General features: G+C 40.2%; 1 protein-coding gene across 1 annotated transcript in view; it reads right to left on the bottom strand.

The window, feature by feature from the left end:
* Positions 1 to 8,235: 8,235 nt before the first annotated feature.
* carmil2 (capping protein regulator and myosin 1 linker 2) overlaps positions 8,236 to 16,436 on the bottom strand; it is a 54,769-nt gene continuing 46,568 nt past the window's right edge. The window contains exons 34-41 of the mRNA XM_054620746.1: positions 15,085 to 15,189; positions 13,840 to 13,876; positions 13,365 to 13,433; positions 12,406 to 12,668; positions 9,717 to 9,846; positions 9,364 to 9,453; positions 8,882 to 8,995; positions 8,236 to 8,795 (exon numbers count right to left, since the gene is read on the bottom strand). Coding sequence (XP_054476721.1) covers positions 8,290 to 8,795; positions 8,882 to 8,995; positions 9,364 to 9,453; positions 9,717 to 9,846; positions 12,406 to 12,668; positions 13,365 to 13,433; positions 13,840 to 13,876; positions 15,085 to 15,189 — 1,314 coding nt within the window. The 3' untranslated portion in view covers positions 8,236 to 8,289. The remainder of the gene's footprint in view (positions 8,796 to 8,881; positions 8,996 to 9,363; positions 9,454 to 9,716; positions 9,847 to 12,405; positions 12,669 to 13,364; positions 13,434 to 13,839; positions 13,877 to 15,084; positions 15,190 to 16,436) is intronic.

The raw sequence follows: 16,436 nt of genomic DNA, 5'->3' as shown, positions 1-16,436 counted from the left end.
CTTGCATGTAAATATACAGTTACTCTTCCACTATATTGAGGAACAGAGTCATCAGAATGCGCTTTGGAAGTTACTTCTACATCATCCAACACTCCCATGACACAATGTCGTGTGTGTGTGTGTGTGTGTGTGTGTGTGTGTGTGTGTGTGTGTGTGTGTGTGTGTGTGTGTGTGTGTGTGTGTGTGTGTGTGTGTGTGTGTGTGTGTGTGTGTGTGTGTGTGTGTCTCCCATCCTGCCTACTGGCCTTCACAGAGCTTCACTGTTTTTGTCTGAGTTTTTTTTTGAGTGGATTGGTAAAGCCCTGTTTACAAAAATACGTGCATATGTTGATTAGGCCTAAGACTAGATGAAATCCAACCACATCTTGATATATTAATACAGAGTGCATATCTATATGTAGACTGTGTCCCAGACCTGCAGCCCTCTTGTCTTTCATTACCATCCTACTGTATTTAACAGCCCTGTTCCTCAGCTGGGAGCTGCCTGGCTGCTCTTTGACACAACAAATTCAAAAAGTAGAACTTTAACGATCCCAGTGGGGGGTGTAAGAGAAATGGAGCATAGTTAAGAATAAGTCATTGTGTGGAGCAAACTGTGACTAACACTTTTAATGTGAGTGAATGTACAGCTATTTTGTAGCAGTTACCTACAGTACACACTTGTTCACCAGCATACCCATCTACCCCATCTATCTGCTACCAAAAACATCAAGTTAGGATTAAACCTGAAGTGGGTGCGAATATGTAGTTTTTAGGGGATATTTAATGGGTCATTAAAGTGGTTTATCCTCTTGGGAGCATGGTTGTGCTCAGTAAATTTAAATGAAAAATTTGAGAAATTTGTGTTTTAGATTACAAGATATTTGCCCAAGAGAAGTGCTAAATCTCACAGATCTCTTGATAAGGAAGTGGGCACATCTTCTGGGGTGCATGAATGCACACAGAAAATGCAATCCGTTCTCATACATATTCCTCTGCCGTCACATTTTAGATCAATGGAGACCCCTTGGCGTCACTTAGGTTTAGGCAACAAAACTACTTGGTTAGGTTTAGGAAAAGATTACAGTTTGGGTTTGAATAAGTACGTGTGTTAAATAGGTCTAACTTCAGTTACGTTTCTTACATTACGTTTCTGACGTTGCGTATGTGAAGTTATTTGAAAGCCCGCTAAGTTGTCGGTATCAGACGCTGAGGGCTGTGATAAAATGTTGTATTTGACGCTCTCATGGTCATGATGTTTCACAGATGTGGAAGGTAAATCACAGGATGTCAGGTAAAACTTCCACTAATTAGAGCGGATGGCGCAAAAAGATTCAGATAATGAGATTTAAAGGAAACATATTATGCTGATAATCAGGTTAATAGCTTCCTCATATTTTGTCATCCTAGTAGAACATGTTTACATCCATCCATCCATCTTCCGTAACCGCTTATCCAGTTAAGGGTCGCGGGGGTGCTGGAGCCGATCTCAGCTGTCAATGGGCGAAGGACAGGTCGCCAGCCTATCACAGGGCAGACATATAGAGACAGACAACCACTCACGCTCACATTCACACCTACGGGCAATTTCAGAGTCATCAATTAACCTAACCTGCATGTTTTTGGACTGTGGGAGGAAGCCGGAGAACCCGGAGAGAACCCACGCTGACACGGGGAGAACATGCAAACTCCACACAGAAGGTTGTCCCGGGAATTGAACCCGGGCCCCTCTTGCTGTGAGGCGACAGTGCTAACCACTACACCACCATGCAGCCCACATGTTTACATGCTTAAATATATTTTTTTAAAAAAGGGGATAAAGAGTTGGGTGTGCTTCCATTCATTCTTATGAAAGTTGCTCAGTGACACATGAAGCCAAAATCATTTGACTGATAAGATTACCCAGATCTTCTGACAATCTTCCTCATCTATAGACCTTTTTACAGCCGTCGTCATCAAAAATATCCATGCACATGTTGGCAACGGGTTTTGCCCCGGCCATCTCTAAGAGTTAACAAGTTTCAAACATTAAAACTGTTACTAGCATCAAAAAATTCTGTTGTTGATGTTCGGTTGTCAGAAGCAATATCCCAACAAGGAACTCAAGTTTTAACGAATATGTGATTGGCAAATCTCATACAGAGCGCCTTATTTAAAGCTTCAGCCTGCCTGTCCTTGCTGATTCCTCTGCAAGCCACTTCCACCCCAGTCCTGCTTTTTATGCTGTGTCTGACTTATCATTGTCCATACTGTTGTCATTAATGCCTGCTCTGTTCTGTACCCTATGGGGGCTCCTTACTGCTGCTCTCCCTGCCCTAGGCTTTCCACATATGCATGTTGAAGGGCTGGGGGCTCCCAGAACACATCCATACCGCCAAATATATCTTACTGCAATGTAAATAAAGTTTCTTTGACGAAGTGGTCCTGACTGAACCACTGGACTGTTTGTAGCGGCCATTTTAAAAGTGAATAAAGTCAGACCTCTGAGTGTCTTCATGGTGTTTGAGGCTCTGACCATGAACACAGATAACAGAGTTGATCATCTAGTGACTTTTAGCTCTAATGTCTCTCTGCTAGATTTCTCCACCAAATACATGTTTATATCTGGACACTTAATATTTGGCCACTTTGTAATGATTTATTCTACCCACTCACTAACCGCACACAGATCTGTCCATTTGTTTAGTTTGCATCCTGGATCTTTGGTGGTCAATGTCCTTACATAGCTTGACAAACTATTGCACTCTGCTGTACTTCTACTGCAAAACTGCATGCTTGCACTCATTATGTCATCATTGTGAACAAACTATAAAGCAAATGTTAGTGTTTCCTTTAACCTGGTCACAGGCTCACATGAACATGAACTGCAGCATGAAAATAACTCTTGCATTACCACTGTATTTTACAACTTTTGAGAACTTATTATTTAAATAGAGGCTATCTAAGTGTATGTACTTGGAAGTTGATTTACCTAAAACTTTTTGGGGAAAGTTAGTTTTCAATAATAATAATTTAAAAAAAAAATTGATGAGCAATCTTACTACAAAACAAATTCCAACATATACACAAATCCTAAATAATTTAGCAATGTAATGAAGTTACAGGTCAAAGGCTCTATTGTCATCTAATCACTATTAATACTATTAGAAACATCAATTAAAACTATTTACAGGGAAACTTGTCTTTTAATAGAGGATGTAAATAGGAGTGATGTTTGGTGCTGAAGGAGCAGCGATGCTCAGCTGTTTAGTCTCAGGTCACTGTGTCCATGGAAGTGTTAGAGAAAAACAGGAACATGACGGTAAAGTGCACAATACTGATATGGTTGTTCACGCTGTCAATAAAGATATTGAAACAAATAATGGTGTCGTGATATGAAATGTGACTAAAAGCTATGTGAAAATACAATCACACTCTGCTGTGACAGCCAACTGTGTGTGAAAAAACAAAATTGTGCCATGTCTAAGTTTCCCCAGGAGAGGGTGTAGACTGACACTATATGACTATATGATAATACTATATGTATTAATATATATTAACAAGGGATGTATATTTCATCTATTGCAGCACGTCTCAGTCTTCTCTGTCTAGCAAATCTGTTTCTTCTTCTAATCAAAAGTATTTGTATGATTGAGTATAACATGTTGTATAAAGAGTATTATTAAGAAGTAGTAGTGGTATTTTCAATCGGCGTGTAGTTTTCTTGATGAGGAAAGGCACGAGACAAATCCATGAGTTGTGACGCGAAAATAAATCAAATATTTATCATGAGCAGAGCTTCACAACACAAGCGGTCACAAAGTACTCTCATTTGGAAAACATACTGAGTATACTCAGTATAATTTTCATTTATGTTGGTTTTTATTATAGATGGTCCAACCAAAGGACAGCCGGTTCTGATCAATCTTTGACTTTCAGTTTTGAAGGGAGTCCAGCTGAATGCTGTTGTACACAGTACAGTTTTACCTGGGACAGAGAATGTGTTATATGTACAGATTGTAAAGCCTTCTGAGGCAAATTTGGGATTTTGGGCTATACAAAATTAATGGAATTGATTTTAAATTGAGTACAACAGTAGTTATGGGGGACATTTCAGTCCCCTAGAGTGACATTAAATGATGTTAAAACCTCACTTACACAGATTTATAATGCAGGCTCTTCATTATCAGGCTCTAAGCCTCAGCAAATGTAACCGTGCTGACGTCAGCGTGGCGTCATCAGGTTTATTGTCTCAACCCCCCAATAGAGACGGAAGACATTAAACAAAATGAAGAGAGTACAAGATTATGACACAACTCATCATTTTAATAATTATTAACAAGTATAGGTATGGATTTAAACTCTGTTCATAACTTTGTTTTGTTTGCTTCATGTAGTTTTGTACATATTCTGTGCGTGCAAGGCAAAGATAAACATGAGGGTAGAAAATAAACTCCTCCAGGATGAGACAGAGGCTCAGGTCGCTGACAGCACGGGGAGCTGACCTGAGGTCTGCTCATACAAAACACACCGTTCTCCACAGCCACCCTGAGAGTTTGATAGATCACATCTCCCATAATATCTGATCATATACTGGGCCTTTATTAGAATCATATAGTTCTCCTGTGATATGATGGATGTGGTGATTACATGTGTGGTTGTGTGACAGAATGACTGAACCTGAATTGATACAAATGTTACACACATTGATGTGAGTCAACAGAAACATGCAGAGCTTTAGTTTCCCATGTGAGATTCCAAAAAGGTAAAGTAAATTATGTAAAGGAAATGGATTTGACATCATTTTCAATGTATACAATTTGTGACAAAACTACCAGAAAGTTGGGCTTATTTCTTTAATTGTAAATGTTTTTAATCAAGATTTCGGGAGCCACCTCACCTCTCTGCAGCAAGAGCAGCATTTGTAAAAAAAACTGGGAACTATCGGTAGAAAATTCGATGAAAAATTTAAGCCTGATGTAGCCTCATCCTAGCCTGGTTCCACACCTCCAAGTTGCCGCCCATATTTAGAATTTCACTGAGCGATTCAAAGTTCTTGTGCTATTCTGCTGATTGAATGTTTCCCCTGCTAGAAACAACTAGCAGTCATCAACTTCAGTTGTAAAAATCCTCTCACTGCGCCAAATATGGTGCCAAGAGAGGATGATACTGACACAGCTATTGAACATATAAATGGATTCACTGAACTTACAGCTCTAAAATGGTTTATGCTCTTCTAGTTGTTTGTTCTGAGATACCTTGAGTTTAGCAGTTGCCCCTCTAGTACAGGAGGAAATGGTATTCAAAGTGTAGTGTTGTTTTTTTCCTTGATTTCCTTCTTAACGGAGTTAAGGACCTTAAACAATGACAAGGACGTGTCACTGTGCATTACTGAGGTCCTGCAGCGACGTTACATCTGGTGCCGTGTGCTGGATGGAAGCAACAGACCTGATCCATGAACAAAAATGACTAATTCAGAGTATCATGATAAAGCTTTGTGTGCTCTCAACTTTAAACCAGTACTGGTACCGTCTAATGTAACTTTACGTTATCTCCCTGAGCGTGGCACTTTTATTTATTGAAACGAAATTAGGAAACTGAACTATGGATTTGTTGCTGTACTTCTACTCATACAATGTGTGCGTGGAGTATTGGAAATCTCATCTCACTTGGAGCTAGCTTCCTCAGCAGTCAGTGTTGATGCATCTTTAGGCTAGCAGGACAGAAAGCATACTAAACTGCAGGGCCTCAGTAGTAATAGTGAGCAGTTCTAACGCTAACATAGCTTCTGTCTGGACTGAACCATGTTGTGTGGATGGATGTCACAGTGATTGGTTTGGGGCAACAACAACAACAAAAAAACGTTCTCGCAAACAGCCAACGACAAAAAAAAGTGTGATTTAAAACATCATGCAATCAAAATTTGTAAGGTCATAACAATTTAAACACAAATCTCCAATTGGAAAAAGTAACATGAGCAAATTAGCTTTATGTGTCTAAATATAGATCAATCAACTAAATCTAAGTCACAATGAAAATGTTGACGAGTCTTTTCCTGGAACTTTCTCATCTTCTGGAAAAAAAATAATTCAAGAAGGCAAAGTGAAAAGTTACAGAATCATAAAGAACATCGTGGCAACAGAGAAACCCGGCTTCAGATCGTATAGAAGCAGGTGATATAAATGTGTCTCTGACATGATGATGAACTACACTCACAAACGCTCTGTTAGACGAGCCATCTCTTTAGTGGAGAGCATCCAGCAAAGACTTCACAACCTCCCAGCTGATGATCATTTAGCTGAAGCTAGCTGTGTCCCGTTTCAGATTCTGCCTCCTTGGAAAGGATCCACTAACTCCCAGTCTTAAAGGTGTGTTCACACTGTGTGCAAAGGGGATTTTAGGGGCGCATAAATCAATACAAAGATGCAAGTAGATGCAGATTAACCCTGGGTGGTAGAGTTAAACCAGTTCAACATGTTTAAGGTGGAGCTAAAGATGGCTGCTCGTCCTGCAGCTTTAAGGGGCCGTTCACATGTCGCACCTCAAAACGCGCGGAAAACTGCAGCCGTCAATCTTTTTACCCAATGTGGTGGGGAAAGGAGGGGGGATTATGCTACGCTCACGGCTTCCGTTACCAAGCAACTAAAAACTGCGTGCTGCAATGATGATGATGATGTAGTTGCTGTTATTTAGCAGCAAACTTCACTGTCTTAACTAAACAAAGTCAGAACAAAGATAAATGGATTTCCAGCACCGCATGGTAGCTTTACTGCTCGATTTTCAGTTTGGCTGAACTTTCCACCGGATGTTGTGACTTCCTTGGTCAGCAAGGGTGAAGCCTTTTTATTTATATTCCCTGGGTGAAGCAATTTAATATTCTGTGGGATGCACAGTAAAGCTCCGGGTAGTCCTGACCTAAATGGTAAACTTCTCCTCCATTTATTTATCGTAGAATGTTATTTAGGGAATAAATAAAAGATATCTGCCAGTTTGGTCGTTCTATTGCCCTGCAGCCACAGATTGTATGTGAGAAGTGGACAAAGTCATCGTGACGTCATCATTGGACTGCCGTTATGAAGCCTCAAATTCAGAGATTTTGCTGTCGCCATCTTGGATTACGGCCAGTGCCATGTTGTTTTTTTGGAGCCAATGAACAGAAGTTACCATTTTTGGATTGCAGAGGACTGTCGTAGAGATGCCATATATGGCTCTGGTAGCGGCAGCAACATCTCAATCATAGTAGCCCCGCCTTAAAACATACCCTGCTTTATAGTCTATTTGACTCTAAATGGACCATAATTTACTAAATGAACATCATGCTGTATTGAAGAAAATTTGAAACTAGAGATTGAGACCATAAACTCATGTTTACAATGTTTACTGATGTAATAAATCAAGAGAGAAGTAGAGTCATTTTCTCATAGACTTCTATACAACCAGAGGAGTCGCCCCCTGATGGTCAGTAGAGAGAATGCAGCTTTAGGACACTTTAGCAGAGGTTGCCTCCTGCTAAAATGATTAACTTATCCTCTAATCATTAACCGTAGACAATTAATTACGTAAAAAAAGAAAAAATATCTGACAGCTATGGTTGGTCGGTCCTCGTCAAATGACATGCGGTGCGCGGGGGCGAAGCCGTAGCACCCTAAAAAATAGGCTCTTGGGAACGCTTGTGCAGCGCCTTTCTGCTTGTATACATTGACAACAATGACTTTGACGGACCAAAGTAAAAGCGACATGTGATAGGCCCCTTATATGGCGCCAGTTCATCAATGTGAGGAAATGACAATATAGTTGTGATGAATTTCCTGAATATTGGTGACATCATTCAGAAGATGAGCTGTCAACACGTAAAAGACACACGGTGTGCTTCCAGCCCCGCAGCTAACGTCTGTTAGCTTTGTTTTTTGGGGTAAATAAGCATAGACTGCAATGAGAACACAGGGGTTGGATTCGTACAAATAAAGCATGCGTTATACAAACAGATGCTGCGATTTGGGACTCCAAATCAATTTTAAAAAATAGTTTACAGAATTCTGAAGGTTGAATCAATCACTTCAGTTTCCATTGTTCTGGACACATTGTTCGATAACTGGACGGTTTGTGCAGTCTGTGTTTATTCACGCGGTAGAGAACACTCTAGCTGTAAGCTAGCAACAACAAAATGCACTACATCATGTTTAGCTCTCACTTTCAAAGAGAACCCCCTGACATGGGACACAGCACCCCCCCCCCCCCCCCCACACTTCCTGATCTCAGTCATGTCACAGACCCCTTACTCCTCTCTCCCAGGTCTCCTGGTTTCACTCAGCGTGTGTGTGTGTGTGTGTGTTATTCAGACAGAGGAGGCTCAGTTCTTTGGTCTGCTGGCTCTGCCTTCATTGTGTGCTGTTTAGAGACGGCCCTCTCTTCCTCCTGTGTGCTGTTTCTCACGTCCGCTGTGCCGGGGCTCTGCTTCTTGTGGGACCCTTGAGAGCTCACTCGGGGGTTCTCCGGCGATCCTGATGAGATTGTGCTGGGGCTCTTTCCTGGGGGCGGTGGGGACACAGGCAGTTTTTCTAGAGTTCGGAGCAACTGCGGGGCCGTGCTGGGGCTCTTTTTCTCCCATATGGGGGGAACAGGAGGCCTCTCCAGGATGGACGGCGCTGCGGTCGGACTGAAGAGCCGGGGCAACGAGGAGGGACACCCTGAGCCTGGGGTCAACTCTTCTCCTGGAGAAGGGTGCTTGGTCTCAGCTGCTGTCCCTCCACAGCCCGTCCTTCCTCGCTCTGCCTTCAGCTCCTCCTTGTGGACAGCTTCCTTCTTGTCCTCAGCTGTCTGTTTCCCCATGTCACCGGCTGGATGGATGAAGAAAGAAAACCAATGACTCAAAGAGAAGGACAAATAGATAGTTATGAGCATGACTGATAAACATCTCTCTCACCCTCCTGAGCTCTTTGTGCTTCTTCCCCACTAGATGGATCTTCAGTGCAGGTGGATAGGTCCCCTCTGTTGCCACGGAAACGGATAGGGGATCTCTGCAACACGGCCTTCAGCTCTGAGAGAGATGAAATAGAGGAGCTTGAGACTCTGGGAGACCAAGAGTTAGTCTTTAATCCCTGAATTTGTGTAAAAATAAATCAGTATTTATATATTAACAGGATGTGTAAGTTTGTGTTAGAGTTCTTCATTAGGGGAAAAGTTAACGCCAAATCTTTATCAGCGGATGTCAAACAACAGCAGGGGGCGGAGACACTGTGGTAAACTTTAAGTTCATCTTTTCACAGCTTTTAAGTGTTAGCAGAGATGGTTCTGTTGGGCTTTTTTGGATTCAGCCATTACTAGCCATGTGACACATGTGTCCTTTAGTCCACCGGTTCCCCGTTTTTTTTAATGTCTTTAATAAATAATAAGGCAAAGCCTCACCTTGGGTCATGGCCAGAGTGTCCTCATGGACGGACACGGCTCTGCGCTGTGGGAGGGGCTTCAAGTGTGCGCGTGGCTTAGGAAGACTCTCTGGAGGTACAAACACACACACACACACACATCTTGAAGGCTTTAAATCAACTTGTCTTCAGCAACTAAAGTGGCTTTTAAATGTTATACGTACCAACTTGAATTTTAAATACAAAAAGTGATAATGACCCAGAGATGTTAAATGCTCGGTGCTGTTATCATGAGGAGGATCCAGATCACCATGAGCCTCTTCTTATCCTCCTCTGAACCACACCTGATTCCCCCTCTAGTAATATATAGAATTTGGTTTTAATGAGACGTACCGTCGGTCACTGATTGTGCTTTCTCAGAGCGATCCTGTGCACTGGGACATCTCCATGGAGACGGGGCTGGAGGAAGCAGCTCTGTCCCCCAGGCCGAGGCGGCGCCCTGGTGACGCTCCTGGCTCCCGTTCTGGGGATAAAGATCAGAGGAAGCTCAGTGAACCGTGTCACAGCAACATGCCTGCTAATACAACAATCCTGCAACCAACACATAAATCCTTCTTCCATAAGTGATTCAACTTTCTGGTCCTTTTTGGGAGATTGTAGTTTGTGCTGCTGTTGTACTGTGTTTGTGTGTATGGGGTTTCTAATATTAAGTCCACCTTCTTCTTTCATTTCATGTAGATTTTCAGGACAAAAAAATAGTTGAAAAAGTGGGTTAGCAGCTCCTCACAGGAAGAATAACACTAGACAAAACTAAAAACATAAATCATTGCATTTACTGTTCAAACAGTATTGTGTATCATACCACAAATATCCTATCAAATATCATTAGAAGTCCATCATTAACCTGCGTTTTCAATAGCTCCAAAAAAACCCACTGGATCATACACATCCTGTTTTCCTTTCCTCTAAAGGCATTCTATGCGTTCTATGTGAAAAGTGTTAAGTGTATTCAATACATTGGTATAATGTGGTTATATGCTAAACTGCATTTGTTTGGTACTCCATGTGTGTAATGACAGTAGCTGTAACTTCTACAATAATGAGCTGAACATCATGTAAGTATCTTTGATCTGTTGACCGAGCCAACGTTGTATTATTGCATGGACAAAGTAATGGCATTGAACTGTTCTAGTCCCTCTAGTGCAAAGTTCTTATGTTAGTTTCTGTTTTTCCACCAGTTGGCATCCTTAATGTTGCAAAGATCTTTTGATGGTTTCTCTTACTAATGACTTAAGCCTTTTTATAATCCAATACATTCTGAAAGCAATGTCTTCTTTTTTGACTCTCTAAATACTCTGTTTCTATTTGTAATTGCTTTGAGTATTCTATTTTCCACCATGGCATCTTAGCTCTCTCTTCCCTGGTGCTTTTCCTTTTCTCCAAAATATCATCTTATCCTCCTGTGTAGCTGAACCATATTATTTATACCAGACTTCATTGCAGTTAGGTAATAATGATGTTATCACTCCATACCTCCAATGATGAACTCACTTCCCCCTCTCATCCGTATACTACACTCCACTACAGTATTAAAATCTGCTCTTAAAACCCATCTTTTCAAACTGGTTTATTCACTCTAGCTATTCCAACTGCATCTTTTCTCGTTTTTTCTTCTTTCGAATATGTGTCTGTATACGTATGTATATATGTATGTATTTTTTTACTTATTTCCCAGCTATGCTCTGGTGCTGAATGTACCGATGTACTACTGTTGTTTTTTTACCGCAATGTTATATTAATCTGTTGTTTATTGTGCTTTACCACTGATTTTGTATGCTGTAAGGTGACCTTGAGTGCCATGAAAGGCACCACCAAATAAAAAATATTATTATTACCTCCCAGTAACCAGCACCAGATGATTGACTGGAAACTAAGATCTATAGCTGATTCTACTCCGTAGCAAAATCGTAAAACCTTGTTCATTGTTAAACCAACCGATCCTTTAATCCTCCATCAGTACCTCTACAGTCTACCATTGTAGACTGCTGCCCTCCCTCATCATAATGTGTCCCAAGCAATGAAATCACTTTGTTTTCCTGCTCAAGCCGTCACGCTTCAGTCCTGATCTGCTCACAGGGATTACAGAGATTTGTAATAACAAAAAATCAAAATCTCAAAAACTACTCATTTGAAATCAGTACTGGGACTATTAAATCACCAGATACATGTATAAGATATTCCTTCCTTAATGTTAAGTGACCTCCTGGAATGCACAGCACTTCTCTGAGACATCAGCAACTCTGCCCTACAGTTTTTTTTGCAATTGTTAAAACACCATTTCTGAAGCCAGGGCCCTCTTTGTTGAAACCCTACAAACAAAATGCAAACACTCAAAATTTGATAAATTCTTCTCAAACTGCATTTTTTTCACAACAGCTTTACACTCATCTCTTTCCACAAATAAAAAGCTCACTGATGTTCTGAGTAACAACACTATAACCTAGAGTCTTTGCAGTGTGCTGTAAATAAAGACTATGAACACTAATGCAAAGTGTTTATTCTCAATCCTCATGTACTCATAACAGTATCAGACACATTGACTTTACCGGGGGTGACCTGATCATACGTCACTGTATCGTGCTGTAAACATAATACAGTATTTGTGTTTCTGTTTATAATGATTCAAGCATCCTGTTTATAATTGATCTAATTGGTTACAGGGGTTCTCACAGGTACATTCTGGGTGTAGGTGATTGATAATTGTGTGTGGAGGAGGAATTGTGTTTAAGCGCTTTCAATTATGGTTCACATCAGTTTCTTGGTTATTACAAAAAACTGTAAACATTGCTGCCATCTTGTGGCCTGTATTAGTCACCGTACCCAAAATGTAACTTTTTGACCTTTTTAATTTTATGTTTTAACTATATGAATTCATGTATCAAGGAAGTAAAGATACAACAAAATTGAACTATTGTCATTCATTTTCCCACATTTTCATGGTGTTGTTTAAACCCAAATGAAAAAAGTAAATCCGGTGACAGCTCTGTGCGTGAAGGCTCTCCTCATACAGACGGTGGTGTACCTGTGCTGTGGTCTCTGCTGGCCTGCCATCAGGAGGGTGTGCTCTGAGCTGGACTCTCCCCGCTGAGCCGCTGGAAGGAGGAGCAGAGGAGGGACGAGATCCCATGCCTGCAGGAGAAGCCGGAGTTGGGAGCGGAGGCTTGGCCGCCACGGCAGGTTTGGGCGGCAGGGGCCCGACGGGGCGCTCATGGAGGACGGGCTTCGGGTGCAGGGGGGGGTCCGGTCGGACAGGGTCCAGGGCTCTCAAAGGATGCCTGGGGTCTGCTGGAAAGGGAGGGTCAAAACATAAAATAGCTTTATAATAGTGTATGTGCAACATGTTCAAACACATTATAGAGCATTGTCTCTCAGCTCCAATAAGCCCACTGGTTCCATTGAAGAAATACATCTTTTTAAAAAGCCTCATATTTTCATATTTAAGATGAGACACTTCAGTGTTAACTAATAGATAACCAAGAAACATCCCCAGTTGATTACCTACATTATTTATTGTATTACAATTTTCTGAATTGTTTTGTTTAAACGTGCAAAAAAGGCATTATCTAACGGTAACGTTTGGTGAATTTAGGAGAAATCGATGGACACAAATAGATAAAGTAGGAAAATAAACATCTAAATGAATATTTTAGATGTTTTCTTTCCACTAATCTTAAAGGAGATGTTAGGGAAGCAAAACAGAACAAAATCTGTAAAATTACCAGAACCTGAAGATGTTTTTGCCTTGTGTCTCACCTTAAAAAAGAGCTCAGAAATGTTCCTAAAACAGTTGGTCACTGTAGTGAAAATATACCAATTTGTGTGTTCATGGCGATGAAGTACCATTTGTGGCTCAAACACATTGATGTGTTTGTGGACAATAATGGATCTCTATACCTATTCACCTCAGGTTTGACTCTACACATGGGAGTATTGTTATCATGTTTATCAGATAAAGGATGGGGCAATAGATAACATTGATACCTGATGAGGTGGACATGGTTCTGGGCTTCATGTATGTGGGAGGAGGAACAGGTTTGTCCAGGATAGCACCTGAGGACAGAGACAATGTCAATGTGAATCCAAGCTGTACATGTATTAAATACAACATCAACGCTGGGCTCAACTAATGAAGTCCCTGAGCTGTGAGTGGTCTACTGCTCTTATCCAATCAGCGATGCTTGTTGTGTTAATAGTATTAAACATGGTCAGAATTAAAAATGTTACATAAAACGTATAACATAACATGGATTTTTCAATTGGTTCCCAAATATGTTGAGCATTACTGCAACAGCTGGCATAAGTGAAACTTTTATTAATTTCCCATACTTATCAATTTTCAATTTTCAGTTAATTATTGAAGATTGTAAAAGACAAAAATGTCCAAAGTGTTATGTGATGTGTTCAGATTTGGAGAGATATACTGTTTAAAAAGATAGCTGTAAAGAAAAACACTCACCATCAGAGTTGGCCTTTCTCAGCTCCTCGTCTTTATTCTACAACAGACACATAGACAGTATTGAACATTTGATCAGCGACCTGCTGGTGCACGAATACAAAGAGCTGCTCCGAGGGGTCTGATTATCTCTATCTGCTGGGTTATCAAACTTTCTGTTGCAGCTGCCGCTACAAAAGGTAGACCCAGCGCTATGATGTGACTCCTGGTGGCCATAGACAAGATAAGAAGTGGATAGGGTTGTGGTGATTTTGAAGCCTCAAGTTTGGCATTTTGGCCGTCACCATCTTGTTTTTTTGCAAACAGTGAACGAAAGTGACCATATTTGGACTAAAGAGGAGCGACGCCGAATTGGTCTCTGGTATAGACCTGTCAATCACTGTGTAGCCCCGCCCTAAAACATACATTACATTACATTACATTACAGTCATTTAGCAGACGCTTTTATCCAAAGCGACTTACAATAACCTGCTTTTACCCTGCTTTAAGGTCTATTTGACTCTAAATGGACCATAATTTCTAAAATAGATCAGTGGAAGATGCTTCACCAGTGGCTCTGATGTAAAACTGTGTAAAAATACCTATGTCAGAAACATAGTCTGTATATAAGAAGTGGACGCAGTCAACGAGATGTCACCCATTGGTTTGTGGACTGATGTTTTGAAGCCTCGAGTTCAGCATTTTGGCTGTCCCCATTTTGGTCCCCAACAACATACCCTGCTTTATGGTCTATTTGACTCTAAATGGACCATAATTTACTAAATGAACATCATGCTGTATTGAAGAAAAGACTTGAAACTAGAGATTGAAACCATAAACTCATGTTTACAATATTTACTGAGGGAATAAATCAAGAGAGAAGTAGAGTCATTTTCTCATAGACTTCTATACAACCAGAGGAGTCGCCCCCTGATGAACAGTAGAGAGAATGCAGCTTTAAGGCACTTTAGTATTGGTTTCACTTTTCAGAACTGGAGGTTGCCGCCTGGTGCTGGCTGAATTGAGGCTGTTTTTCGGAGCCCCCACAGTGCTCTCCTGGTCTTCTTTTTTCCTTATAATTGATGACTGTAAATTTAGACTGTATGGACCCAGTAGTAGAGGGGAAATGTTGGTCCTTAAAATGCACACAACCAGAATTCATTGAGAACTAATATGTGTCATTAATTTCACATTGTGTTACTTTTCAACACTGCGCTATACTTTAGACACACACACACACACACACACAAACACTCACGCCCATCCTACCTGGCTAGCCTTGGTGTCGGCTGGGGGGGTTTTGGCCACGCCCATTCTGTGAAGCATCACCTGAAGCCTCTGTTCAAAACTAGATGTGCTCTCAGATGCATGTTTCTGGAGGACGATACACGGACATTTAAAATGGGCAACATAAATCAGAATACACACGGTTGTCTGATAACTACGCAGTGTGAGGACCACATTGTTGCTGTGCTTTCATTTGCCAGCCATAACAGCATAAATGTGAACAAAACTTTACTTAATCATTCATTGACAATGCCAAGAGCATTTATTGTATTCATGTTGATTTTGTCAGACAACGTCATGATCCTAAAATAGTGATTAATAAGCAAAGTCAGGAACGACTCCTTGGTTAATATGGTTCATATGAGCTGTGATCAATATTTCATGCTTGTTCAGTTGTCCGACAGCAGTCACAGGAAAAGATGTTATCTGAAAAAAAAAGTGATAACTGGTCTACACTATAACACAGTATAGGTGATCACAGAGAAGCAGGAGGGGACTGAGTAGCTAAGATAAACTAATCAGACGCACAATGATGTTGTTATCCAACTGAAAAGGGCATGAAATACAGATTTAGACATCTTCTTCTTACTCAGGTGTTTCAGCGTAGACAGAAATTACCTGGATGTGTTTAACCAGTATTACACAACATACTGTGTTGATAAGTCTTAGTTAACAGAATCTAATCTGCTTTTACGTTGCTGCAGGTGAAATACTTGCTGCATATTTTCCACATTGAAAGACTTCCACAAATTTGATTTTTTTAAATGTATTTTTTGTTTTTTATTTGAATTATTAATGAAGTATGTCTTGTGTATGACACAGTGTCAATGAGTGTGGTTTAAAGGCGACGTGTCATGCTCATTTTCAGGTCCGTACTTTGCATTATGTGTTTCTACTAGAAAATGTTTACATGTTTTAAAGTTCAAAATACACAATTTATTTGGTTTTTGAACATATCAGACAGATAAAGATGTAAATTGATAATATTTAAAATAGTATTTAATATAAATGTAGGTATTAATAATAATTAATTTATAAAATGTGACACAAATTGATACTTGTTTTAATTAGCCTCTTTATCTATTTAGTTTTAATAACCGTACGTATCTACTCTTCTATTTAATTTTCCCTTATGTTAATTTTCATTAACTTTGACATTTACTTACATTCATTTTAAATATATTTAAAATGTACTTTTAAATGTATCCTTTTTTAGTTATTTATGTATATCTTTAAGTGTTTATGAATTTATTTATGTATGCATTTTTTTGTTTACCCAAATCTATTTCCCTAAACTTTTTTCAGTATTCTTCTCTATTTACATTTCTTAATAC

The sequence above is a fragment of the Anoplopoma fimbria genome, chromosome 19, assembly GCF_027596085.1.
Source record: "Anoplopoma fimbria isolate UVic2021 breed Golden Eagle Sablefish chromosome 19, Afim_UVic_2022, whole genome shotgun sequence".
In the NCBI taxonomy this organism is placed as follows: Eukaryota; Metazoa; Chordata; class Actinopteri; order Perciformes; family Anoplopomatidae; genus Anoplopoma; species Anoplopoma fimbria.
Note: the sequence above shows the minus strand (reverse complement) of the source record. Positions and strands in the feature narration are given on the sequence as shown.